Source organism: Haliotis asinina, chromosome 1 (genome assembly GCF_037392515.1).
Source record: "Haliotis asinina isolate JCU_RB_2024 chromosome 1, JCU_Hal_asi_v2, whole genome shotgun sequence".
Classification (NCBI taxonomy): Eukaryota; Metazoa; Mollusca; class Gastropoda; order Lepetellida; family Haliotidae; genus Haliotis; species Haliotis asinina.
This window is the reverse complement of record NC_090280.1, coordinates 50,736,699-50,764,477: the sequence shown is the minus strand read 5'-3', so window position 1 is coordinate 50,764,477 and position 27,779 is coordinate 50,736,699. Positions and strand designations below refer to the sequence as shown.

The 27,779-nt window shown below is 41.9% G+C and overlaps 3 protein-coding genes across 4 annotated transcripts in view; 2 read left to right on the top strand and 1 right to left on the bottom strand.

Annotated features, from left to right (window-relative positions):
* LOC137293001 (vacuolar protein sorting-associated protein 33A-like) overlaps window positions 1-27,779 on the top strand; it is a 182,185-nt gene that overhangs the window by 23,539 nt on the left and 130,867 nt on the right. The window lies entirely within an intron of this gene.
* LOC137273393 (acetylcholine receptor subunit gamma-like) lies at window positions 1,134-2,654 on the bottom strand. The gene is made up of 2 exons (XM_067806034.1): window positions 2,259-2,654; window positions 1,134-1,931 (listed from the first exon to the last, which is right to left on the bottom strand). Exons 1-2 carry the CDS (start codon window positions 2,652-2,654, stop codon window positions 1,134-1,136), a joined length of 1,194 nt encoding a protein of 397 aa, XP_067662135.1.
* Window positions 7,915-26,562, top strand: LOC137293037 (ankyrin repeat domain-containing protein 2-like). 2 transcript variants are annotated; one of them, XM_067823879.1, is made up of 21 exons: window positions 7,915-7,998; window positions 9,367-9,551; window positions 10,051-10,076; window positions 12,318-12,366; window positions 12,901-12,935; window positions 13,868-13,916; window positions 14,019-14,053; window positions 16,286-16,334; window positions 16,565-16,599; window positions 16,765-16,813; window positions 18,020-18,054; window positions 19,453-19,501; window positions 19,721-19,755; window positions 20,432-20,471; window positions 20,640-20,674; window positions 21,684-21,732; window positions 21,951-21,985; window positions 23,104-23,161; window positions 23,511-23,536; window positions 24,272-24,335; window positions 25,805-26,562. In XM_067823879.1, the coding sequence occupies exons 2-21, from the start codon at window positions 9,395-9,397 to the stop codon at window positions 26,233-26,235; spliced, it is 1,341 nt and encodes a 446-aa protein (XP_067679980.1). In that variant the 5' UTR covers window positions 7,915-7,998; window positions 9,367-9,394; the 3' UTR covers window positions 26,236-26,562. The 2 variants fall into 2 exon arrangements, with proteins under 2 accessions (XP_067679980.1, XP_067679979.1); XM_067823878.1 differs by having other exon boundaries at window positions 7,915-8,210.

Genomic DNA, 27,779 nt, shown 5'->3' with positions numbered 1-27,779 from the left:
GCTTTGGACAGGGGTTATGAAAGACTTCATTCCATGTTCTACTGGGCTTTTGTTGAACGTCTATATTTTCCCCAAATCGCAATATTTCGAAAAAATGGCAGGTAATGTCATCTTAAGTTAACTGATAAACAGCATATGAAGTGGATCCTCGAAGGGTCGGGTTAGAATACGTTTCCTTAAGTAACCAATGCTTGTCGTACGAGGCGACAAGAGGAATCGGATGGTCTGGCTCGCTGACCTGGTTGACACATGTCATCGGTCCCCAGTTGCGCACATGGATACTCATGCTGTTGATCACTGTATTGTGTAGTCCAGACTGCATTATTTACCGACCGCCGCCACCTAGTTGGAATATTGCTGAGTGCAGCGTAAAGCTAAACTCATTCACATGTGAAATCATGGACTGTCCCACTGATCAGAGCTATGTGAGTTTTCCTCCGTAAAATAACCATGCCCTGATATTGGTATTGGCATCTTTAATGACACTCTGAGAGAATATAGAAGTTGAAGTTGTATATTGTTGTTCATTCATTTTTTATGGATATTGGCAGTTGTCTTTTCAGAATCATGTTAAATGGCAGGTGTAATTTGTTTCCAACTTCGTTGTAAATTATTTTCTGGAAGGATTCAGTTAAGTTTCGTATAATTTTGTATTAACGATAGATTGTTGCCAAGAATGCATTGTTATGTATTACAGTAAGCAGGCAACATTCAAGTTTTCATCGTGCTTATTAACGTGTTATATTAAGCAGTGGTGTGTAAGTTAGCACCGTTAGATGTCTTTATTGTCAAGTGTAATCTATAGTGTTCTGTAACAGCTTTGGCTAACCTAGCTTAAGGTGTAATAATTGTGCAAGACTACATCTGGGGGCACCTGCTTGATCACTTGACATTAAATACAGACCAGTAGACATCACGTTTTCACAGGGCTCTTTCTGAAGCTTGACCCATGTAGCTGCTTGGGAACATTATTATCACTGATTGTATTGGTATTGCAACTGCTGTTATATCTGTCACTGTTATCAACAGTCAGAATACTGCCATTATAATACGAGAGAAAAGCAAGTGTTTTTCTTTCACAGTGAAGTTTTGCCGAATACATATTTGATATTGTTTGATTCAGAAATGAACGATCATGTCGCGAGAATAAACAGAAGGGAGAAGTTCATAACCAGAATGGCGTCTGCCGAACATACATAAAATACAACTTTGTCCAGTTTATCCGCCAGTAGAGGGAAGTCGGTGTTGTCCTCCTGGGCTTGTTCCGTGGAGCCATCACCAGCCTCTGTCGGAGTAGCTGGCTGGACAACCTTCTTCCTGCTTTTCTTCAGGAGGACAAATGCAAGGATCCTCGTCAGTCTGCTGTGCTTGTCTCTCTGACTTAGCCGCTGAGAAGCAATGCAGTACGCAACAATCCAGGAGCTTAACACGAACTGCGTGTAGACAACAACTGTGAGGATTGGGATGCCTTGGGGCGACTGTGGTAGTAGATTAGCAAGGACAGTGATGAATATCGTGAAGGACAGGAAGAGGGAGACAGCTGTTGACGTCTTCTCCCCGCTGTTGGACCTGACGAGGATCACCCAAGGATTGACGACAGAAACAATAAACAGGGGCAATATCAGACTGAAGCTATAGTAACCTCCATAGCGTCGTAAGTTGAGCGATAACGTTACTCCACTCCTTGGTCTGGCTTTACCAAGGATTACCCTCTTGGCGGAGGACTCTGTCAACATCCACTCACCCGTGTTGGTGGCTTTCTCGTCGGTGAAGGTCATATCGCTGATGTTGACGTCAACCTCCCTGTGAAAGGAGGTGGTTAGTGTGACGAAGCACGTGTGTTTGTCAAACGGGAACCTTGTTAGTGAAACTGGACAAGGTGTTCTTGTTTCCAATTCAATGTGCCACTCGACCTTTCCTTCAGGATAAACCTGCAACATATTTGTAAATGCCGTTGTTACATTGTACCGGAAAGAAAAGACTAGAGTATAATTTCCATTCATTCATAGATCCATGGATGAGTACAGATGTACGTGTGAAAGTTTGAGTGGGTGCTTGTGCGCGTGAAGTGTGTGTATGTGGGTGCGTGTTCATGCGTACGTGCGTTCGTTTGTGTGAGGTTGTGAATGTATTTTCGGCATGGGGTGATACTGTTTTGCAGGAGCTGGTGAGTTTGTGACGGAGTGCAATATATGTGTCCATGGCGAGGCAACGCTTAAACGACTCTCCTTACAGAGGCCTGAAGAAGGACAACCTACCTGTAGAGTGTCGTCAGTATCTCCGAGGACGCCATGGCTGCTGTGAGTGTTGAGGACGTGAAGATCAGGAACCCACACTCTAGACCTGAGAAAGTTAATAGTTCTTACATCTGTGTACTGCCTTGCATCCCATGTCAACCTCTCGTCCGTCCACGTTACCATAAGCTCGAACCACGTGACCAAACTTCCACTGTCGATGTCGAGGGTGACAATGTTGGATACTGCGATGTCCGCGCCGACAAACACCGGCCGCGATGAGTCGTTGACAGGACGGAGGTTGGGTCGGTAGTTGGTGAGGAGACTGTCGTGGAGGCGTTGCAAGTCTGTGTAGTTAGCGCCGTAGCAGACATTGGTGGCGTAAAGAAGCCATAGCAATGGGACTGTCACACAATACATTTGAAATGTTTCCTCACCATAAGCAGTGATCCACCGGCCCGTCTTCAGCCTTGTTTACCCGTGTACATGCAGAACGTTCACCGTCGCCAGCTTGATTCACGGATAATTTGTCAGTCGGATGAATGCGTGTAACCTAATGGACTGTTAGGAACGGTGCACTAGAATTTAATCGCACGGTTCTAATATTGTTGACAATGCTCTCGTGTCTCAAATTCATGCATCGGATTAATGGAAGGAAATATTTCAAACTTGGTGTTCGTCTAACAGTGTTGACAGACGTTTTAACAAACCTTGTAATACAAACACACGTCAATTTCAGCATGATAGGATGCATGTGTTGTTTTCGTGTAAGCCAGGATGAAATATAACACTGAAGGAATCTGTGTCTGTGTTTGTGATTGGCTGGTTGGATCATGATACACAATGTGTGTATGGTTCGATGAGCGGGTGCAGCTGGAGTTCTGTTTCATGTCCTAGCAACCAAACATGGATGGATGCCACCCGGGGTCAGAACCCCATTTGAGAGGACGGTCAACAACTGTATCATTCACAACAGTACTGTGTTTCACAGGAGATGTTGCTTGTGTGAGATCAATCGTTATCACTTAATACAGAGATATTTCCCTTGTATGGACTTTTTTTAGACACCCCGATATTGGCAGGATCGGCGTGGTCATATCTGGAACACAGTTTTGGATAATAAATCGATTTATTACCCACATGGTACTTCGTAAAGGTGTTTCATAACAAAGTGTTATGACATATATGACACCTTCGAGTGATTTGATTGGCTAATACGTGAACTTTGACATTACTGGTACTACTTTCATCACTCATTCCATTCATGATTTTCATTCAAAAGTTTTCACATTTGAGAGCATGTAAAACGAAAACACTTCTATGGAATTTATTTCATTTAGTGTGGTTACGAGCATTATTTTCAATTCTATATACTACCGACAAGGAATAAGGGAACTAATGAAATAATAGCGAATTTGAAACTGCTTTAAATATCCACTAAATCAATTTTAGGCGTCAAGTTCAATATCTGGTGTGTCCACCATGTTGGGCAACACATTCACGGCACCTTGATGGCATGCTGTTAATCAATTTCCGGATGGTTGCCCGTGGTAATGCCCGCCATTCCTCTTGGAGAGCTGCACCAAACTGGGCCAGGTTGGCGGGTCCTGGATCCCTGGCGTACACCCTTCGACCAAGACGTCCCAGAGATGTTCAATTGGGGACAGGTCTGGGGACTTAGAGGGCCAGTCCAATGTCTGGATACCTTCTTGTCGGAGATAAGCGGAGACAATTCGGGCCCGATGTGGTCTGGCATTATCATCTTGGAATACAAAATTCCGGCCAATAACTCTAGCCAATGGAGCCACAACAGGACGCAATATTTGGTCAACGTATCGCTGACCAGTCATGGCTCCGTTAATGATGACCAAATCTGATCGTCTGTCATGTGTAATCCCACCCCACACCATGACACTATACCTCCATATCGATCATGGTCAAGAATTGCTGCTCTGGCATATCGCTCCCCGCTCCGACGCCAACAACGTTTTCTGCCATCTGTGAATCGTAGGCAAAACCTTGACTCATCAGAGAACATGGTGTAATGCCAGTGGCGCATAGCCCGTCCCTGATGCTGCCTAGCCCATGCCAGTCTTTGGCGCTTATGGTGAGCTGAAAGGGTGACACCCTTAAAAGGCCGTCTTGCTTTCAGACGAGCTTGATAGAGTCGGTTTTTAACGGTTGAGGTTCCAGTGAGTGTGCGGAATTCTCTATTGATGGCAGGGGCCGATTTAAACCTATCGCGTAGAGCAATTAACGTAATGAGACGATCCTGTCGTGGTGTCGTTTGATTTTGGTCTACCACGCCCAGGTCTCGTTGCAACCCCACCCGTTTGACGGTACTTATCCCACAGGTGTGAAATTACACTTTTTGATTTACCCATCTGCCGGGCACCTTCACATAATGATGTCCCCCCTTCTATCATCCCCACAATTCTCCATTTTGTTGCTTCACCGAGATACTGCCTCGGAGGCATTTCTGTCAGTAAGTGTCAATCTCTATTGCATTAGTGATTGCGACTTCTCCAGTACATTTACAGGAGTTAACTTCTGTATGCACGTGTAGCACGTGCTGGGCATGCATTAAGCGAAATTCCATTGTCATTGGATGTTGCGTTTGGGAGATACGCCACGATAACGGACCCTGTCACAGTCAAAGTCATCTACATTCAATTTCTTGGTTCCCGTATTTTCTGTCGGTAGTATATAATAACTCAAGCTTCTGTAATAAATACGAAAATAAAACAATCTATAAAAATAAGTAAACAAATTCGTCTAGTAGGTCTCTCATGAGTGTAAACAAATATGGCGTCGCCCGTAAAAAGTTATTGATTTCGTCAAAATTGACGGACAATTGGTTGGAAGAGTTGTGAATATAATCAAGAGATTGATAACCTTCTGCGTGTATGGTGTCAGGGCTGCACAGTAACTTGCAACATCTACAGACGAGAGGCGCTCTTGTATCTCTATCACTGTCACACAAACATATTGTCACTGACATGCCTCCCGTGGTTTCTTATGTAGGGGCCAAAAGCACTTCACAGAACCTGAACACCATGGGCTTGAAATCATCTTCGTTCGAGGTTGTAGGCTGTGTTTTCTGACCCAATTTTCGATGGAATCTTCAACATAAACATGGAATCTCGACAAGTGGGAATTCCAAGCCGAGATGAGAAGGCGTCACTTGCATCAAGAGCGCAAAGGAGAGTCGTTTATTGACAGTAACTCGTCCTCCGATGAAGAACATTAAGCTCAACTATTTGAGACATACAGTTCCCTGTGATTCACATTCATCTTTGCTGTCGAGTTTGCCGATCCTAATAAAATGCTCCTTATAATCTTCTTCTTTGTGAACACATGACGACTAGCCCGACAGTGATGGCCGACTGACGTTCAGGCAAGATTTAGGTCACGTAGTCGAGTTCAAAATATTTACACTTCACAGGTGTGAAGGGTGTCCCGCCTATAACCATATAATGCAGCTGAGTGGTCTCAAGAATATAGGCAGCATCAATGCGTATAGTAGCGCTCCGTTTGATCAGCAGCAAGGAATGTCCAACCTGCTTGTGCCACCTGATCTGCATGAAGCTGCTCATCTACCTCCTGTTTCCGTTGTTGCAGACAATCCCGTCTAAGATGCTGAAGAAATCGTTCACAACATTGCGTTCTATGAGTTGACCGCTGCTGTTGGTGCTGCTGTAGGCGCTGCTGTAGACGCTGCTGTAGGCGATACTGTAGGCGATGGCTGTCTCGGGATGATATGGGGGAAGATATGAAACATGAAGCGTAATAATCTCTACATATAACACTATCGGGTACATGTGCAAGTGTTATGTATCTGGACCAGGCCTGTCAGGTTCCCATGTAAGTGTTATACATTCGGACCAGGCCGCCAACAGAAGTAGTTAACGCTGTTTCTCCAACTGAACAGAGTCGATAGAACTAATAGTTTCAAAATATGTGGACTTTGCTTAACAATTTTATGCCGTTTAGCGTCTAAATAACACTTATCTATGTAGCCTGCTTCTATCCATGTGGAACTGCCCCTGGATACCTGTGGATTTAAGCACAGTCCAAATCATGCAGTTCTATAAAATACTCCCACTTCACCGGAACCCCCGATCGATCTCCTCAATCACTGTTCTCCTCATTCAATGATCTCCTAAATCACTAATCTCCTCAGCCACATATCTCCATAATCACTGATCTCGTCAATCCCTAATCTCCTCAACTATGCTGCAGAACGACTGTAAAGACACCGGGTGTCTTTACAATTGTGTGTGGTGGGATAGTTGTGTTCTTCTTTACACACCTGTGGGTGAGAAAACCACGTGAAAAAAATGATATCACACATGTGTGAGACAGGCCTCTACTCCCGCAATTGGTTGGCAATTCCATGACCTAAGGTCAAGTTATGAGGAACTAATTTACTTTCCTGTGTAAAATTCATTGATAATTATGTCACTCGTGTCTTTATACAGTGAAACACGGATAGATAAAATATAAAATATAAAACGAATCAAGTTATTTTCCACTTCCATTTATTCAAACTTTTGACTCTAGTCCAGAATTCAAAATGGCTCGAACAATCAGTGATATCTTTGTAAACAATTATGTGAATAATTATGTGGGTTAGAGATAAACCCTGTTATTTCCTTTGAATATTTAAATGTACAGCATTCGTACTTTTACTCAAAGCTCAACGAGTACACGTGACAAGTGTCATATGTATCGTCTTGCAAGAATACCTGACACGATAACTTCAGTGCCTTTGGGAGATCGATTCGCCTCATTGTTTCTTTGATGAACTGACGAAGATGATTTTTTCACTGCTAAACATGATGATCCTTTTGATAAAGATCCGAGCTACTACGTGTTTTCAATGTTACCAAAAATATTCATGACGAACAGAAGCAAAACGCACTCGTTGAGACAATGTACAACATGGAACGTTTTCAAGGCTTTAGCAGTGCAAATGGCGACACATGCCCTTTCTGTTCAATCGAAAATGTCCAGGACCGGTTGATCTACGCATAAGTCATTGCTTTTAAGGTATTCCTCCGACGCATGATAATGCTAAGTTCATGTCTTCATAACATACAGGTTGTAATCATCTCACATTTCATACTGACAACTCCGTCGATTCTGTAACATTCCGAGTGGCAGCTTCTGGCTCGGGAAATACGAGAAGGTTGCACCCCGGCGAAGAAGAGTAGATCTAGTCCATCACTGATAGTGAACGTAACCTCAGCAATGCCACATTCAAACACACGGGTTACACCTAATTACAAACACTCAGTAGTTTTGGCTTCGGTAGATAAGACAACATTGAACGTAAACTGGTTCACTAGTACAGATCCGCGGTGTGCAGATATCCAAAACTATCTTCCAATGACGACCACGACATCTGAATCTATTCCATGTTATGGTGTGTAGGAGAGCGACTTTTGTACTCCTGTGTGTCAGGTGAAATTTATCTTACAACTCGTTGTTACAGCTCGTTGTTTCAAAACGTTTTTAACTTGCTTTCACTCGTTAAATACGTCTTGAAACAACTCGATCGTTGCAAGATAAATGGTATATGGCAGACACTCGTTTAATCTGCGCTTATTGTTTAGATCAATACACAGGCATTACTTCAGAGAGCATTGTGCCGTTGTATACTGTCAGGGCTCACTGCCTCCACCATGCCAGTGTCGTTTTAGTCGATACACTCCGCCTGAGTATGCGGGTTGTGACAAACACAGCCGACATGTAGATTACGGTAAGACGCGAATCATACCAAACAGTACTTGAAGCGGTATCCGGAAGAAACAGTTTCCGGGTATAGTGTGTACGGCACCAGCTGTCCACTGTCTAACACCCGCCTAGCATCCGCAAAGAGAAATATGACTTCTAAACGCCATTGTACGCTGCACCTGTGTTAGTGATGCGTCGTTGTGACTACCCGGATATCGGAGGAGAGAACTGACACGCGTAAGTCGGCTGGTCTGTCGGACCTAGAACATTCCAGTATGTTTAGAGTTTACTCGACGGTGCATCACTGATAACAATGAAATGAGTACAGAATATAAATAAATTCATAATTCCATTTTTAACTTGACCCGAACCTTGATGACGTCACCACTATTGATCTCCACTCCGAAGCCCCGCCCACTTCGGTTTTGACGTTAAGGGGAGACAATCACTGACTAATCACAGTGGCATCACCGCCGGCGAAAAGTACTTGATTGAGAACGGTGTTGATGAATTCTGCTTGTGGTACTTTGTTATTCGTCGTTAATGAAGAAAGTTATGCGTATTTTGTTTTTATGGTATCTCAGTTGACAGATTGTTTTTGGCGAGTGAAAAAGAGTTAAATGCCTGATGAAAAATCGTCTTGCCAAGCTATTGCATGAGAGAGTGAAGCGTATTTTCTTTGGAACCAATTAATCTGTCTGGCAATTCAAGTCCGTCTAAGACACTGGCGTGGTTCAACAGTTGTTGGCTATATTTGTACAGTAGCTGTCTATGTTTCTACAGTAGTTGTTTATACTTGCACAGTAGCTGTCTATATTTCTACAGTGGTCCATATTTGCACTGTAGTTATCTATTTGTGTCCAACAGCTGTCCATATTTGCTCAGTAGTCGTCTATATTTGCACAGTTGTTGTCTATATTTTCCACAATAGTTGTCTGCATTTGCACTGCCGTTGTCTATATTTGCATAGTAGTAGTTTGCTATATTTGCTCCGTAGTTGTCTGTATTTGCACAGTAGTTGCCTTTATTTGCACAGTAGTTGCCTATATTTGCACTGTAGCTGTCTATATTGGCACAGTTATTGTCTATATTTGCACAGTACCTGTCTATATTTGCACAGTAGTTGCCTTTATTTGCACAGTAGTTGCCTATATTTGCACAGTAACTGTCTATATTGGCACAGTTATTGTCCATATTTGCACAGTGCCTGTCTATATTTGCACAGTACCGGTCTATATTGGCACAGTTATTGTCTATATTTGCACAGTACCTGTCTATATTTGCACAGTACCTGTCTATATTTGCACAGTTGTTGTCCATATTTGCAGAGTTGTTGTCTACATTTACATAGTAGGTGTCTATATTTGCACTGTAGCTGTCTATATTGGCACAGTTTCAGACCTGGACCGACCACCACAACCATGAGTAATCAGAACAACGACAACAACCCTCCTCAACCCAGTGCCCACAATATCCAGGTTAAACCAAACACAGAAGGACACGCTGAGACGGTTAACGCTGCAGGAATTGTTTATGGTGGAGTTGGCAACACATACAACAACGAGGTCCACGGGCAAGGTAAGTAAGTGCTATCAGTTGCGGCCATGGACAAATGATGTGTTTCATTTCGACATTTTCAGACACTTCAGAGGGGTGCTGTGCACAGAGGGAAAGAACATACTTTGTTTTGACAAGAGTTGAAACTTTGCGGAATTTTTCCTTGTGAATTATAGGCAGAAACAGAAAGGGAAACCACCCGCAGACAGCCGATCATGCAACACCAGAGCAGTTCAAGTCAGTATCCGTTCGGCCCAATCGTAAAGTCAACACGAATTTCTTTGAGAAGCACGGTATCCCCAAGTTCAAAACACAGGGGTGTGTGACAAATGTATTGCTGTTAATTCAGCGATTAATAAATCAATGCTGAAAGATTACTGTATTTTGTATAAATTTACTGACTATTCAAATTCGAATGACAACACAGTACTAACACCCCACGCATCGAAAATAGAATTTATCGTAGCCTTAATGGGCGTTCGTGAGAGAAGCTCTTAACTTTACTGCTGTTTGCTTACAGGCGACAAGGAACGCGTGGAAAATGATGTAAGTAGAAACATTCATTTTTCGTATCTGAAAACAATGAAGTAAAAGTACATTTGTGTCAATCAATGCTCTCGCATCTTCAGATTTGTCATCACTGAAATTATATGTTGTCACCGACTTCTGTTGACCAGAAAATAGGAACAAAGGCGCGTGTGAGATTTATGATGATTATTTTACACACAGCAATCATTTTCCAGTCATTTGACTGAATTTTCACTATAATGCTGATCTTGCACTTGCCGCAATTCGTTTAGAGTCATGGAGTCAATATAAAAAACATTGACACAAATCAGGGTTTATGCAAATAGTTCACAAAGAGTCATATAATGAGAGAGAGTGACACGTCATCAGTAGCGTGAGTGAGTTTAGTTGTACGCCGCACTCAGCAGTATTCCAGCCGTAGGGCGGCGGTCTGTAAATAATCGAGTCTGGACCAGAGTCCAGGGTCTGCGCATCGATCTGCACAATTGGGATCCGATCACATGTGTCAACCAAGTCAGCGAGCCTGACCACCCGATCCCGTCAGTCGCCGCTTACGACAAGCATAGTCGCCTCATCAGTAGCGAGTGGGACCAACCTTCCTATCTATATACGCCAACCCATTTCTCCTGAATGACGCCCTCAGTCGGTGGGTGACGTCAGCTGGAATCTAGTACCACAACTCCAAGGCAGTCTGTTCAAACTCCTGTCGGTTCGCTGAGGGTGGTATACACCTTCTCATCTGACGATCGAGACGATCCTTGAGATGTTTAATGGGGTTCAAGTCTGGAGAACGTGCTGACCACGACAATACGTTGATGTTAAAAAGTTCTGCAGGTAATCTCCACCATGGTGTAAGGCCTTGCGTTGTCGGGTTGCAATATTATCCTTCTTGGCTGTTGTCGAATAAAGGGCATCAGAAAAGATCTTAACACTTCACTCCTTTGTCGCTGGGGGTTACAGAATTCCGCGGATGATAACAGTCTTGTTCACTGACCACAAACGTAACCCCATATCAGGACGCCGACGCCTTCTCAGTCAAACGGATGAAGTTCTTGAACACAGTTTGGCGCCAATCGCTCTCACCTACGTCGAAAAACCAGAACTCTGCTATCTTTTCTGCACGTACTGAATCGGACTGAATTTGCTGATTATGGTCTTGCTTCAGATGAATGTTCTTGCCAGCTGACGTTGTGAAGTCCCTTTATTGCCCATGCCAATTGCAATGGTTCTGTCTCGTTGTGCTTGTCTAAATCTTGGCATATTCATGGTGGTTTTTACCTGGTGACTGCAGCATGATTGCTCCGTCCAATATTGGTATATTTGCCAAAACCATGCACGTACAAATGATGTCCCATGATCATGTTTTTTTAATCTAGTGAAGTTCTCGGACAACTGCGTTGTCATCGGGACAATGCTGTCTTTTAGCGAATGCTTCCTGCAAGTGATAGTTTGCTTTTGCCCGGTAGTGTATCACGTGCACCAGTTGTCTCCATGGACTCCAACTGCGCTTTATTCTCTCTCTTACCCATGAAGATCTAGGCAAAAATTAGTTTCAGCAACTCATGCTCATAATAGTCAGCTTACAGATAAGCAGCTTCGTGACGGATGTTGAATGAAACGCTTCCGACCAGTGCAAGAGGTCTTTTCTCATTTGGATCACACACAAAATATTTTTATTGACCAACTGTCACCCACGTATTTTTCATGCGTTTACATTCAGTGGAAAGTGCTTCCCATTTGCTATTTCCATAGTCATTTTCTCCTGAAGCATATAGTCCAGATTCTTCATCATCGATTCAATACATTGGAAGCCGACATAGACGACTGCATCTACCACGAAGTTGCCATTGGCAGCGGGGTACATTGCAATGTACGTCGTTTGTAAGTGGGGTACATTGAACATAATAGAAGACCGCTTAGCCTGTTTGAAAGCGACATTTATGTGTGCAGTAAGATAATGTATAATATATTTTATGATACCGTGTCTGGTCACGTGGGATACCTAGCTGTGAGGATGTTTCCCTACATAATGCAAGAGCTCTACTCACATTAATTATGTATCAAACTCAGTAACGTGATATGAACCTGGTGGATGCTTGCTATTGTCATCAAAATGCTTGAAAATTGTCAGTAGAATAACATGCTAACCATCATAGGGAATCATTTATATGTGTTTCCATGAAAAAAGCAGGTGACAAATAAACCAATGTACACTCAATGACAGTGATTACATCTGAACAACGGCCTGATTTGTTTCAGCTCCGGGAGTTGCGCAGTGAACTGAGAGTAAATGAACGTAAAACAACAGGTTGGTATCCACTTAAACATCAAACTAACAATGCTTAGTCTGAAGAAGAGACTAGGAACTGTCTCGAAACGTTGTGACCTTGTATAATAAAGAAGTTGAACCATAAAGCATTGTTAGTTTGATCCCTCCAACTTCTAAATGCCTTTGAAACAACTTCCACTTAAACATGTTCACTACTTAAGTCAAATTACGTAACAGGCGGCTAACAGGATCAGGTGGTCAGGCTCGCTGACTTGGTTGACACATGTCATGGTATCTCAATTGCGCAGAACTATGCTCATGTTGTTGATCACTGGATTGTCTGGTCCAGACTATATTATTTACAGACCGCCGCCATATGGCTGGAATATTGCTGAGTGCGGCGTACAACTAAACTCACTCACTCACTCTAAGTCGAATTACACCTTCTGTTCTGTAAAGTATCACATGGAAACAATCTGTGATGCAAACGTAATTGTATGATTATGATATATAACAAAGCATAAACGCATAAGAAAAATATACCAATTCAATATGTATGTTTTCTCTCAACAGAGAGAAAAGACAATGTTCAAAAGCTGGAATTGGAGGTGAGAAAATCACATAAGTCGCATTCTCTGTCAAATGACGAATGAACATCTTTCACACTGTAACACGTTTATCAGCAGGGAACTCTGGGTTGTACTCATTGTACACATGTACGTCCATATTACTGATGTTAGGATTCAAAGAGTTAAAAAATCTAAACTTTACAGTGAGTACATACAATATCCTGCGTGCGTTTAAGCTTTTATTTCTCCGTAAGAAAGGTATTTTTGACATATGCTGTTTGCAGTTGTGTTAATGTGGGGCATACAGAGTAGCAGCCTAAACACAGGGTTTTGTTTTCATATTTCCGACAGTACTTTAAGCATTGCTCTTTAGTGACTGAACAATCCACACATATAACTGTTGATGTAAGGTACCTGTGTTTCCAGGGTCGGGATGGCATTCGATGTATCTGCAGATTAAAATAGAACACATGAAGCATCGTTTTAATAAAATTTGCACTTTTCCACTTGGGCAGGGTTGGATCCGTGAATGTCCCGGGGTAGAACAGGTCTTCAGCAACCCATGTTGCCATAAAAGGCGACTATGGTTGTCGTAAGAGGCGACTAACGGGATCGGGTGGTCAAACTCACTGACTTGGTTGACACGCGTCAGCGGTCCCCAATTGCGCAGATCGATGCTGTTGCTGTTGATCAATGGATTGTGTGACCGAGACTCCATTATTTACAGACCGCCGACACATAGCTGGAATTGCTGAGTGCGGCGTTAAATTAAACTCACTCACTCACTTTAATCCTGTCGCAGATCAACATGCACGTCTCTGTGAGTGACGTGGTGCGGTGTCAGAGGTATCAGAGGAACATTGCTCCACTGATAATGAATTGATATACCGATTCCTTTGAAGTTACCTTAACCTAAAGCAAACCGAATTGCGGATTGTCAAATACATATTAATTAATTTCTTGGATTTCAGATTAACAAACTGAAAGGAGAAGTGGAAAAGTTCCAACAACAAAAACACGGTATTCCGTTTTTGCTTACCATTTATCATAAGTTGATATCGTAAAGTATTAGCGTTGAATTATTGCTTACACGATGACTGACGGAATATACTATATTTTCAGGTAAACATGGGGATATACAAAGCATCGAGAAGAAGGTAAATGAGATTTTATCAGACAGATGGATAACGAAGTTGTTTGCAGATTTCTCAAATTGAACAAAACATTTGAGAAACAGACAGGATACGGACATACAGATTTTATTCAGTAAAACTGGTCCATGTTACTGTTGTTGTTGGTGTCACGTGGTAAGGAATTAGAAAAAAACTATACTCATTTCAGAAAGTTGGCTGTTGCTTTACTTATTGTGGGGTTTAACATTTGGGATTTGCAAACATATTTGCCATCGTGAAACCTTAACTACTTTAGTCCCAAATCATTAAACTCAGGACATTGTAGTAATATATGAAATTCACCCTGTTACAATGGTCACACAAAGTGTGCTATTCCTTGTTTCGTTTGTTGCATTCACATTCATATTATGCAGAGAAATTCGGAATTTACAAATCACCGCTAGTAACGTCATACCATGAAACAGGTATGCAATATACCCTTCAGTCAATACACGCTTAGGTATTCAATGTACGCTTAGGTAAAATCCTAATTTCTCTTTTGCAGGAACCAGTACTATTCCCCTTCTTACTGACAGTGGTATTTCTTCAGTATTGAAAGTCAATAATTCATTCACAACTTCTGTTGTTTCAACTGTGAGCTGAGCATTTCTGTTAAACCCGGCCGGGGTAGTATTTTGGAAAAGCGTCTGCCTGGCACCACAAAACCTGATTCGTCAGTCAAAGGGTCTAGTCAAGTTTTTGCTGGTTCTTGTTCTTAAAGGATAACTCTAATTCATAACAGAGCCTATGTGTTGTACCCATATATGGAAAAGTCTAAGAGAATCTAAGAGTACCTTCAGTCCCCCAAGGGGCCCCGGATAAGAAGCAGTCCTGCATTGTGCCTTTTCACTGTAATACCGAGAGGTGAAGGGCTCAGGGAACTCAAACACTGGAGCAAGCTGTCCCTGCGCATTAACCTGTCCAGCATAACCTCACAGTGATGATGCAGCTCGGGGTACAGGAGTTTGCCAGAGGTAAACCGTGCTTGGCTGGTGTAGATTATGGTGCAAAGGACTGTTTACGATCGGTTGGACAGATCAGTTCATTGTTCCCTGGCCTGCATGGCCGTATATTTTGAACTACATAATTTAGAAGACTCATTGAGAAGGGAAAAACACCCAAGAAGTCAACTCTTGATTTGGCTGCTTGAATGCAACATGACGGCTAGATTCTCAGTGGACCTCTGTGAGATGATTCCACTGTCGTCATAACAAAGTCAGCTTTACCAAGCTCAGTAGCTGGTCAAATCAGAAGTTGACATTGGATAGCGAATCCAAGGTCAAAGTTCAGAATCATAGAGTAGGTCATGAAGAGAGCTGAGTCACTTCTGACTCTCGATTGTGGAGATGGTTCTGTACACGAAGAGTGAGCTCAATGTCTACAAGCAGCTCCAGTTCTACAACCGTCTCCAAACCGATGAAGACTAGATACATACTACTGACAACGCATCCAGCAATCAGCGACAATACACTTTGGTAGTATGAATGAAGTTAGACATTTTCTTAAACTGTGCAAACACCACTATTGTACAGTACCAGTTCCTCATTCTAAAATTCTAAAATATGTTCATGAAAGATTCCTGTTGAATAACTGGCACGTTGTGAGACAGATGTTCAGGCGACATGACGTGCTGATCAGATCTTGGTACCTCCAGTGGTCTGCTACCGGATTAGATGCCAATGAAAGACATGCAGCACGGAGATAAAGACTTGCATGAATGTCAGCAAGTCGTCACTCCAGATTTACTGCAGTCATGCAACCTCCACAAGGAGATACTGAGCAAAGATGGCTCATCTGATGACACTCTGTATCACTCTTCGTTATCAAACTTTGGAAAGAAATTATGATTGGTTTCCAGCGTTTTTTGTCTGAGTGCTGTCTCCTGTTATCGATGAAAGGGGCAAAGAGCGTACAAAATTCATACGACTCGAACCTGTTTGGAATCTTTTTCGCTATAATACTGAATCACGGATTCGACTGTCCACTGAAGGAGTTTAGTTTGCAGACGAGACCTGCGTTCATTGGGCTGGCCTGAAAACAGAAATCCATGTTTGGAACATCGATGGCGTTTAGTAGAGGGCGCTATGCATATTAGTATAGTGAGAACACATTGGTTACTTTGACAACTAGTGCCGAAATCATGTGTGTACGTTTACCTGTATGCATCATATTCCTACTCTTTTTGTAACAAACTAGATATTCACTTTGTGGTTCTAGAAATGTGAACTGACGAAAGAGGTCCAACACCACAAAGACGAAATAGCGAGTGAGTAGCAAAGTATATGATAATTGTGGATCTCAGTTGTGTCAAGAATAAGAGTGATGATTATACAAGATCATCCTTTACCAGTTTATACCAGTTTTTTGTTTGTTTTTTTTAAAAAAAATTACGATTATCAGAATTATCCACAGAATAGTTGACATTAAACAGACTACTGATCACTGAAATGATTTGATTTGCGAGTTGGTAACAAGAGTTTTTGTTATTTCATATAGGATTAGAGAACGACATACAAGGACTAAAGGAAAAGGTAATTAGCATGCTAATAAAAACATGTTTTCAAATAACGAAACGCAACAACAGAGGTAAAATGTTAATTCGTATGTTGTGCCATTTTGTGGAACTAGCATCTGCAGCATATAAAATTCCATCTATGATTTCACTGAGAGGTAGTTTTTGTCTGTCATATTTACAGATTCTACGGGCTGAAATAAGACTGGGAGTGCTCAAATTAACTGTGGAAGGTAGGTTGAATGAGTATTTGTTAAAATGAATCATTCACAGTGAGATATGAAGTATTGATTTCTCTATTAACAGTCAGAAGTTAGGCCAAGCTTCTTCTTTCACAATGTTCGTTATTATATTGGAAAATAAAAGAACGTGTATACCAAATGAAGGTTATTGGGTATGTGAGGAACCTAAAACGGACCAACCAGCAAATATCAAACCAAATTAAGGTATGTTACTTGATGTAGTGTTTGTTTTATAACTCATTCAATGTCACACAATGCTTTTCATCTCTATTTTTCACCTCGTTTTGGAAACAATCATGAAACAAGTTTCCAGTCTTATGAAAACCACTACACCACAACACACTTCAAGTGTCACCATGTTTGCTCCCAATAACGATAGGTAGACATTACCTGAGTCTCGCACATCCTCATCACATGGCAGCATACCTTGTGGACGTATTTGAACACAGAGGATATATATGTATGTTCGCGATAGGGTTATTTTGTGAATTCTGACTGTCTGTCTTGAGGCATGGAGAAATGAAATCCACAATGCCTCTCCATCGGGTCTGTGCATGTGACCTTCTGTGACTGTTAAGACAAACACTGTAATAATGACCATTATTTATATTTGCAAATGTATGTCGCATGTCCTCCAACGTCCTCCTTCTTCACATAATTCAGAAGGTTGATGACATTTAGAGCCTTCCACTGATGTTCGCCGTGGTGCTCTGGCCGGTGACAAGTCAGATCACGGTCCACTGGTTATCATCGTGGTGTCCTGGCCAGTGACAAGTCAGATTACGGTCCACTGGTTATCATCGTGGTGTCCTGGCCAGTGACACTTCAGATCGTCATCAAAGATGACAACCCTGCTCGATGAGTGAGTGAGTTTAGTTTTGCGCCGCACCCAGCAATATTCCAGCTATATGGTGGCGGTCTGTAAATAATATAGTCTGGACCAGACAATCCAGTGATCAACAACATGAGCATCGATCTGCGCCATTGGGAACCGATGACATGTGTCAACCAAGTCAGCGAGCCTGACCACCCGATCCCGTTAGTCGCCTCTTACGACAAGCATAGTTGCCTTTTATATCAACCTGGGTTCCTGAAGGCCTATTCTACCCAGGAACCTTCACGGGTCCAACCCTGCCCAAGTGGAAAAGTGCAAATTTTATTAAAACGATGGTTTATGTATTTTATTTTAATCTGCAGATACATCGAATGCCATTCCGACCCTGGAAACACAGGTACCTTACATCAACAGTTATATGTGTGGATTGTTCAGTCACTGAAGAGCAATGTTTAAAGTACTGTCGGAAATATGAAAAAAAACTGTGTTTATGTTGTTACTCTGTGTCCCCCAAATTAACACAATTACAAACAGCATATGCCGAAAAACCCACATCGGCCTTCACTGGGATGCGTAATAGGATATCAATAAAAGCATGTTTACTCGTAAGATAGGGCAAAATAGAGCAGACAATAGATGGCAATTAGGTCCCTCAACCAGGTATGAATGTGTGACGTCACTTTGCTTCCCAATCACTACTCAAGGTGACCCTCCACGAAACGGCTTCTGACGTATCTTCGCATCATCAAGGCGATAGTGATAAGGTAAACTAGGTAATGTCGCCGAAAATTAATGAAACACTCTAAAGCGATGATGTAACCATGTGAAAGTGCCTTGTTTTAGTTCTTGCGAGCACAAAATATTTGAACGTGTGACGTTATCGTTTGGAGGTTGTCGTCATCGGAAATTATTTGGACATATATGCACATTGGGGACCTGTACTTGTGCATCAGTTTAAGTTCAATGTTCTCCCATCGGCTGGTGCCAAACCGAATTACGGGATTAAAAATCGTTCTCATATATGTTTGATGCCAGTTCTGTCACATGGGTTTCTCACACACGAATGTGTAAGAAAATCTTATCTCAGCTGACATTTCTATCCCACACCCTCACCCCACACCGTGTGTAATGATGCACCGTTTAAGACGCTCTCTCCTATCTGTTTCTGTTTATAGTGATAGTTAGACATAGTAGCTATAAATAGTTTCAGTATTAATGTTACTATTTTTTACGTCAGCTATCGTTTATAATGAGGATAAGTTTAACTTACAAATGGAGCATTGCTCATTTCTGCACTAATCACGCCTCACCAAAGAAAGTTTTTACGTTTCCTATCTCCCTACCACTGAGACTGTAGTTAGACCGAGCCTAGTTCAACAGATATTTCACACATTTACATATTTACTACATTAGTTGCAGATATGACTGAAAGAAAATCCCATTACTTTTTCTATTTCCGACAGTACGTCAGTCATAGGTTAGGCGGGCACCCAACCATAGCCAAATATAATACAACACAGGTTCGTGATGTGGTGTAGAGACAATTGCATATCCAACTGAGGTCTGAGGACACTTACAAGTAAACAGGACTGTCTTGTCAGGGAGTCTTTCTACGCTCTTAATCAGTGGGATTCTCACTTCCTGCGAGTGCGAGTAAGGGGAGAATATCTAAATATCTAGCAAGTATAAGTGCCAGTTTAATTAGACTAATCATTCTGCACCGTCTTACATATTTTGCATTTTCCATACTTTCAGATACCATTGTCTGTCGGACATACCCTTGTTTTAATTGCAGGTGCGGGTTTTGATGCACGATCTGGAAAAATATGTTACTGATGTAAAAGGTAAGAACATTTTCCAAGATACTGACCTGTAAAAATAATCTATCATGGACAACAGAGCTGTGTAAACAGTCGCACGAGATAGAAAGTAGATGTGAAATATTTGCATGTTGTTTCACCAAGAATGATAACCTGAGAGAGAGAGAGTACTTACGAAATACAAGGAAAATATTTGGTCTTATTTTACATGTATCAATATAATCGTGTTTCAATATGTTGTAGCTGAAAAGGAGAGCATTGCAGAGCTGCACAGATTGGTGAGATTGCTACACCTGATTTCCTCAACATTTACACGTGACTGACTACTATAACATGTAAAGCACCAAGTAATGTTGGAAAGTCAGGTCTTGCTCCTCAGATGAATGACACTACAACGCTAACATGTTGTGCTACCTTCATCAACCTCCTTTATCGACTACAACCCTCGCTTGCCATAAAAGGCGACTATGCTTGTCGTAAGGGGCGACTAACGGGATCGGGTGATCAGGATCGCTGACTTGGTTGACACATGTCATCGGTTCCCAATTGCGCAGATCGATGCTCATGTTGTTGGTCACTGGATTGTCTGGTCCAGACTATATTATTTACAGACCGCCGCCATATATATATATAGCTGGAATATTGCTGAGTGTGGTGTAAAACTAAACTCACCCACTGACTCATTACCGATCGCTGTCATATAAGTCGAATATTGCTGAGTGTGGCGACAAAGAAAGATAGCACCATCCAAATAATTCATTATTTATTTGTCATTTTAACAGTATACTCCCTGTAGCTGACAATCAATTCACACGAAGTCAAATAATCTTTCTAATAATAGTCACTTGTTCACTATGTAAGCTTTGTATTTTGACATAGGCCATATTGGATGGTTGGATGGATGTTTCTTACTACTTGTATGCAAAATATCACATAATACTCATTTTGTTACAGATCAGGAAAATTGAAGTCGAGCAAGCAAAACAAATTGAAGGTATGAGAACTACAGTTATAAACACATACAATTATAGCAAACGAATATACACGTCTAAGCAGTAATGTTTCATGGCTGCTATTCTTATTGACATGAGCTTTTGTGCAAGTCGTGCTGCTCGCTTAGGAAATCTTATACAGAATGATAATGCACCCTCCTTTTCTTCAGATGACCGAAGAGAAAAGGAAGAATTACAAAGAAAGGCAAGTACTTCTCTAAATACCTCGCCATATAACAAAAACTCCCCCCCCCCCCCCCCGATAATAGAGAATCGCGGCTCATACAACAAAAAACTCACCCCCTATAGGTAATAGAGAATCGCGGCTCATACAACAAAAAACTCACCCCCTATAGGTAATAGAGAATCGCGGCTCATACAACAAAAAACTCAGCCCCTATAGGTAATAGAGAATCGCGGCTCATACAACAACAAACTCACCCCCTATAGGTAATAGAGAATCGCGGCTCATACAACAAAAACTCGCCCCCTATAGGTAATACAGAATCGCGGCTCATACAACAAAAAACTCACCCCCTATAGGTAATACAGAATCGCGGCTCATACAACAAAAAACTCACCCCCTATAGATAATAGAGAATCGCGGCTCATACAACAAAAAACTCACCCACTATAGATAATGGAGAATCGCGGCTCATACAACAAAAAACTCACCCCCTATAGATAATAGAGAATCGCGGCTCATACAACAAAAAAACTCACCCCCTATAGGTAATAGAGAATCGCGGCTCATACAACAAAAAACTCACCCCCTATAGGTAATAGAGAATCGCGGCTCGGTGGTCATTATTGATCTGTACATGATCACTGTTGCCAATAATCTGCTCAAATATGTTGGAATGCGCCTTCTTCATGCGTAGTACCCTTCCACACAGTTGTTGGTTCTGGGACCGTATTTCCTTTGGCAGATGCAGAGGCGGTTGGTTTAGGGGGTTCAAATCTCTCTATTCCAGACTTCACTTATTACCGATCGCTGTCATATAAGTCGAATGTTGCTAAGTGCGCGTCAAAGAAAGAAAGCACAATCCAAATTAAAGTTATCACCTGACTCCCTGTTGAAGTAATTCAAACCAAGACAAAGAATATTTCTAATTATAACCACATGTTTACTATTTAAGATTTGCACTTTGACAAACGTAAGAGGTTACTTGACAAAAGACGTAAAATATCATATATTACTTATGTTGTTACAGATGAAGAGCATTGAGGAAGAACAAGCAAAACAAAAACGCCAGTTTGAAGGTATGAATTCTACAATAAAAAGACATATAATTATATCAAACGCATATACATGTGTAAGCAAAAATGCTTTTGATTGCCCCGTTAACTTAAATGTCTACACTCAGCAAAATTATTTTCATTAACATGAGCAAGTCGTACTGCTCTATGAAGAGGTTTATGGACGACTCAGCAAATGATATCCTCGAAAACAAATGATAATACACACTCATTCTCTTCAGATGACAGGAGAGAAAGGGATGAACTACAGAGACGGGCAAGTACTAATCCACATACCTCGCCATAATAATGATGAAAACTTATACTTCACAGGTGACTGTAATAATTTCAGTCATTACCACACCGTACCCGAAGTAGCGATATAATCTATTGGATACTAACAATAACCTTCTCATATTTCCATATTTCTCGAACATCTTGTTAGACACAATGTTCATTTTTAGGAATCAAAATATGTAAAGATCGTATGTGATTAGGTTAACAAACAAACCCAGTCGACCATGTCTCTCAGTCCTCCTTAATTAAACAACTTGCCTGACTGGCAAAAAGATACCGCCCGTTATTCAACATATCATCTTGGTTATTTTCCAGATGTATCTAACACACCCTGCACGAATGACATGAGTACACACCCTGCACGAATGACATGAGTACACACCCTGCACGAATGACATGAGTACACACCCTGCACGACTGACATGAGTACACACCCTGCACGAATGACATGAGTACACACCCTACACGACTGACATGAGTGCACATCCTGCACGAATGACATGGGTACACACCCTACACGAATGACATGAGTACACACCCTCCACGAATGACATGAGTACACACCCTGCACGAATGACATGGGTACACACCCTACACGAATGACATGAGTACACACCCTGCACGACTGACATGAGTACACATCCTGCACGACTGACATGAGTACACACCCTACACGAATGACATGAGTACACATCCTGCACGACTGACATGTGTACACACCCTACACGAATGACATGAGTACACACCCTCCACGAATGACATGAGTACACACTCTGCACGAATGACATGGGTACACATTCTACACGAATGACATGAGTACACACCCTACACGAATGACATGAGTACACACCCTGCACGAATGACATGGGTACACATTCTACACGAATGACATGAGTCGTTCGGAAGTCTTGGCAATGAAGACTTGAAATTTACGAAAGGTTGAATCACAAATGTAAGGACACTAAGTAGCCGATTAGAACTTAGAAAATTAAAGTCGAAAGAAGTCATTGGCTGACACCACTAGCATTTTAAATGAAGAGTCTATGCACAACTGAACCAGTTCCTGAGAGAAAATGATGACATGATTCTTGACTACAGGTACAAACACTACGTAAGGTGATCGAGGAAAAGGACAAGGATACGGAACAACTCAAAGGTATTCCTTACACGCATAATCTCCGCGTTATAAGCGAGGCATTACATATCTCAAGTAGTCAGGTGCACGGAGGCCTCAATGCGGGCATTTCCTCAGATAAACACATGCGCGTTTGTCACTTTTTCGGTCTTTAGTTTGCTCTAGGAAATTGGCAGAACCAACATTTATATGAAACGTTAATGCTTAGTGGATGAAATATTTTCAGTGTATTTGTAAAACGTGTACACCATCAATCATAGTTTTCATTTGAGCAACACGTTTATTTAAGTTGAACATAACACACTATGTTTAAACATGTTGCTAGTTCAACTCTGCATCAGGCATTGACATTCTTTATTTCTGGTTTTAGATGCAACGGCAACAGCGGAGGGAAAGGTACGTTTCTGTATCACTGACTTTGAAAAAAAATATTTTAATGCACCGAAGTACTCCGGTAAATATTTATCTATATACACACATCATGGCAGATAAATACTCCTCTGTATACACAACATGTCAGGTAAATACCCTTCTCTATACACACCATGAGAGGTAAATACTCTTCTGTATACACACCATGTCAGGTAAATACCCCCTGTATACGCAACGTGTCAGTTAAATACTCTTCTATATATATAACATGACAGGTAAACACTCTTCTGTATACACAACATGTCAGATAAATACCCTTCTCTATACACAGCATGACAGGTGAACACTCTTCTGTATACACATGTCAGGTAAATACCCCCTGTATACGCAGCATGTCAGGTATATGCAACGTGTCAGTTAAATACTCTTCTATATATACAACATGACAGGTAAATACACTTCTGTATGCACAACATGTCAGGTAAATACTCTTCTGTTTTCACACCATGTCAGGTAAATACTCTTCTATATACACAACGTGGCAGGTAAACACTCTTCTAAATACACATGTCAGTTAAATACTCCTCTGTATACACAACATGACAGGTAAATACTCCTTTATGCTCTCAACTTGTTTAATAAATATGCATCAGGTAATTGCTTCTTTTTATACTCAATTCGTTATCATGGTGAGGACGGCCCAAACCACGCCTCTATGCTTCATCCAGTCGTGGTAAGACTAAACTTGCATCATTACAGGCACAGGAACCACGTGCTGCAGTGCAAGAGAAAATCACTCAGAACAAAAGCGGAAATAAACAAGGTGAGAAAGGTGCCCAGAACCTGTAGAGAACATCATTCCCTGGTTAGTTACAGAAATGAAGGCTATTGGCTTCCAACTGTATTAATACACTGACGCTATATTCGTGCAACAAACTCTAGCACACATTATACCGATACAATTAAGAACGAACAAAGTGTTGTCCCGTCCGTCATTTATCCAAAAGCATATCCATAGCGTAGTTTACTGACACAGCACTATTCAAGTACAGTGACCGACTGTGGATTTATCTCCTCATAAGTATTGGCATAGCACTATTGAAACATATTGTAAAGCAAAAGTCACCGTGTTCTGTAATCTGATTGTTTGAAAAACATGATCACATGGTATTAGATTCCCGGAAACTGCAAGACTATTCACTGCGTATTAACACGTAGAAACATCGCAAACAATTGTTTTCTTGTGTCATCAACAGTGGTAACGTCATTCAAATCATATTGTGACGTAAAGTAAGAATGACGTCACAAATGAGCAACTCCAAATGCTACCATGGGAACCAGCTGGAACGACCAGCTGAGGGCACTTCACTCCTGAACTCATACTCGATGTAAACGAGTGCAGACAGTAAACCGTTTGGTTTACTTTTGTGTTTACAATGTCGATAAACATCATGTGTTGGCTATTTCCGGGTGTTATTGGGTATTTGAAGCTTCAAATACTCAATAACACCCGGAACATGGCCAACACATGATGTTTATCTCTTAAATGGCCTCTTGACATGAAACATGGTGTAATGTGATTGACGTTTCTCACTTGAATATACAGTTATAGGACATAAGTTTTCGTCAGTCGGCAAAATTCTCCAAGACCTTCATATTGTTTAGTGTAGCTGTGATAATTTTCATAACTTCAGTTTTTGTTGTCTGGTTGGGAAATTTTGCAGGAAATCATCTTGGTCACAGATACATAATTTCCATGTAATGTTCCTTCAAGTATGTACAGGACTGTAGATCTATGAGCGACATATAAACATCATTGTATATTCTTTGCCCATATTGTCATAATCATGAAAGTCAATCAAAGTGTGACCATTCTTGAAACAATAAATGGAAAATATAGCGTTGTGTTATGACTCATGACATGTGCAAAACGCGAACAAGATCCAAGAAAAAATAAATCCACGACTTTTTTCTAGCTGCTCCAAATTCACGTGTAAGTCTATGGGAATTTATCCTCGATATCTCCTGGTTATACGTTCCGATAGCACCCCACCATATCGTGACGACGTGACGTATACCCGGGAGAATATTGAGGATGATGGAAAGTGACAGTGACGTATACTTAGGTGCAGTGACTGTATTATAAACGTACACGATTGACGGTACACTTGATAATTTGATAAACAGTGATGTTACGTGTACAATGTATATTTGAGAAACAGTGATGTCATGTGTACATGTGCAAGTATTTGCTTGTGTATAGATAATGCAATGTACAAGTTTGTGTTACAGTGACACAGAAAGTCTACAGACGTAATGTCGACGACCTTTTTATTGCCTGCAATGAGGGAAACCTGGCCGAGGTGAAACGTGTTCTGGATTTGGGTCTGGACGCCAACTGTATTGACGGATGGGACAGGACACCAGTGATGTGGGCAGCATGGCGGGGACATAAAGATGTGGTGGAGTTTCTAGTGAGTAGAGGAGCAGATGTGTTACTGGGGGATAAGAGCGGGAACTACCCCCTTCATCTGGCCAGTATGGCAGGACACCTGGGGACTGTGGAGTTCATACTGTCCACACAGAACGTGGCGGACCTCAAGCCCAAGAACAATAGCGGGAAGACAGCTGTCGACTTGGCGAGAGCCAATGGACATCATCAACTGGCGGATCTCCTGGTGTCACACTTCGAGCAGGACACCGAGATGTGGTGGAGCTTCTAATGATCAAAGGAGCACATGTATCACTGGAGAACACGCATGATGACAACGCCCTTCTTTGACCTGTGTGGGAGGAGATATAGGGTTGGTGGACGTCAACGCCAGGAACAACGACGGGAAGACAGCGGCCGACGTTGCGAGGACATCTTTATCTGGCAGATCTGGTGTCACGTGGTGCTCAGCAAAGTGATTTTGGTATTGGTGCAGAGTGTTGGTGAAGGTTTTGGCCCTGGCCCTGCCACTGACACTGTCTGTGCAGTTCTTGTCGTCGTATTTACAAGATTTGAATTATTGTTGTGTTCGAGGAGAAATAAAGCGTATTGAAAACACTTACCGACATCATGCCATTTGTTTTCCTGTGGATGTTTGCATGATCATGTAGGACGATTGTTAACTGAGTGCAACATTTGTATACAAAGTGAAAACTGGCATAGTGGTAGACTTTTATTTGTGATTTATGTGACAAACTGAGCCACAGTTTTGTGGCAGACAACAAACTGTTCGCTTACATTTTGGTGTCATACTCTTACAAAGGTTCGCCGCCCTGTGAATTTGAACTTGTTTCGTTAATATTTTGCACCACTGACAACAGTACGACGTTCTTGGCATTATCTCCCCAGTCGATAGGTCGGGTCACATTATAACGATGAAGCAGACTATTTCCCAGGTATCGACGTCATGTCGAAATCCGAAGCGATCTACTGATTTCTCGCCTTATATGAAGCAGGGTGCAAACCAGTTCAGAAGTTAAGGGAAATATATGGGCTTCAACGGAGTACCATTTACCGACTTAATGCCAGATTTCAACTGCCGGCAGTTTTCAGCGGAGGCCGGGATCGGGACGTCCTTGTAAGCTCAGTGGAAATGGGAGGCGGCGACTTGCACAAATGGCGGCAGTGCATCCAAACCACAGGCAACCGGTAGCGCAAGTGGGTAGACTGGTACTCTGCCTCTGCAAGCTGGCTACACTTGCGATAGCGCAGCGCGGAATAGGGCAGGGGAACCAGTCTACAAGTGGGGTTGCGCTGCGTAGATGAAGACTGGTCATTTTCTCTACGCTGCGTAACCACATTTGCGCTACAGTTTGCCTGTGGTCCAAACTGACCGGTAAAACAGGATGAGCATGCCCGAGTACTAGAGTATCTGAATGGACTGTAAGGCGCAGTTTAGAAGAAAGTGCCGTCAAACGTTCTGCCGATGATACAGAAACATTCGGAAAAGACGTGAGTGGTTTGAGCGAAACAGGTACACAGACTTTTCAAACTGGATATTTACAGATGACTCGAAGTTTCAATTTATCCGAATTACAAGGAGAAGGTGGTGTCGAAAAGGTAAAAAAGTGTGCGAAAAAGTGTGCCCACAAGTCTCGTTTTCTGTCACGGTGTGGGGTGGGATCGGGAAATGTGGTTTAAACCGCTTCTGGAAATTACAAGCAGCATTGATTCAAGTAGTGTGAGTGAGTGAGTGAGTGTAGTTTTACTCCGCACTCTTGATTCAAGTAAGTACTGTGAGCTTTTGCAAGAGGACTGCTAGATTCAAATATCAGA

Coding starts and splice junctions, on each gene's coding strand:
- LOC137273393 (XM_067806034.1), bottom strand. CDS start 2,654: ATGTATTGTGTGACAGTCCCATTGCTATGGCTTCTTTACGCCACCAAT. Junction 1,932..2,258: donor ATACTGACGACACTCTACAG/GTAGGTTGTCCT, acceptor AATATGTTGCAG/GTTTATCCTGAAGGAAAGGT.
- LOC137293037 (XM_067823879.1), top strand. CDS start 9,395: ATGAGTAATCAGAACAACGACAACAACCCTCCTCAACCCAGTGCCCAC. Junction 9,552..10,050: donor CAACGAGGTCCACGGGCAAG/GTAAGTAAGTGC, acceptor GTTTGCTTACAG/GCGACAAGGAACGCGTGGAA. Junction 14,054..16,285: donor TACAAAGCATCGAGAAGAAG/GTAAATGAGATT, acceptor TTGTGGTTCTAG/AAATGTGAACTGACGAAAGA.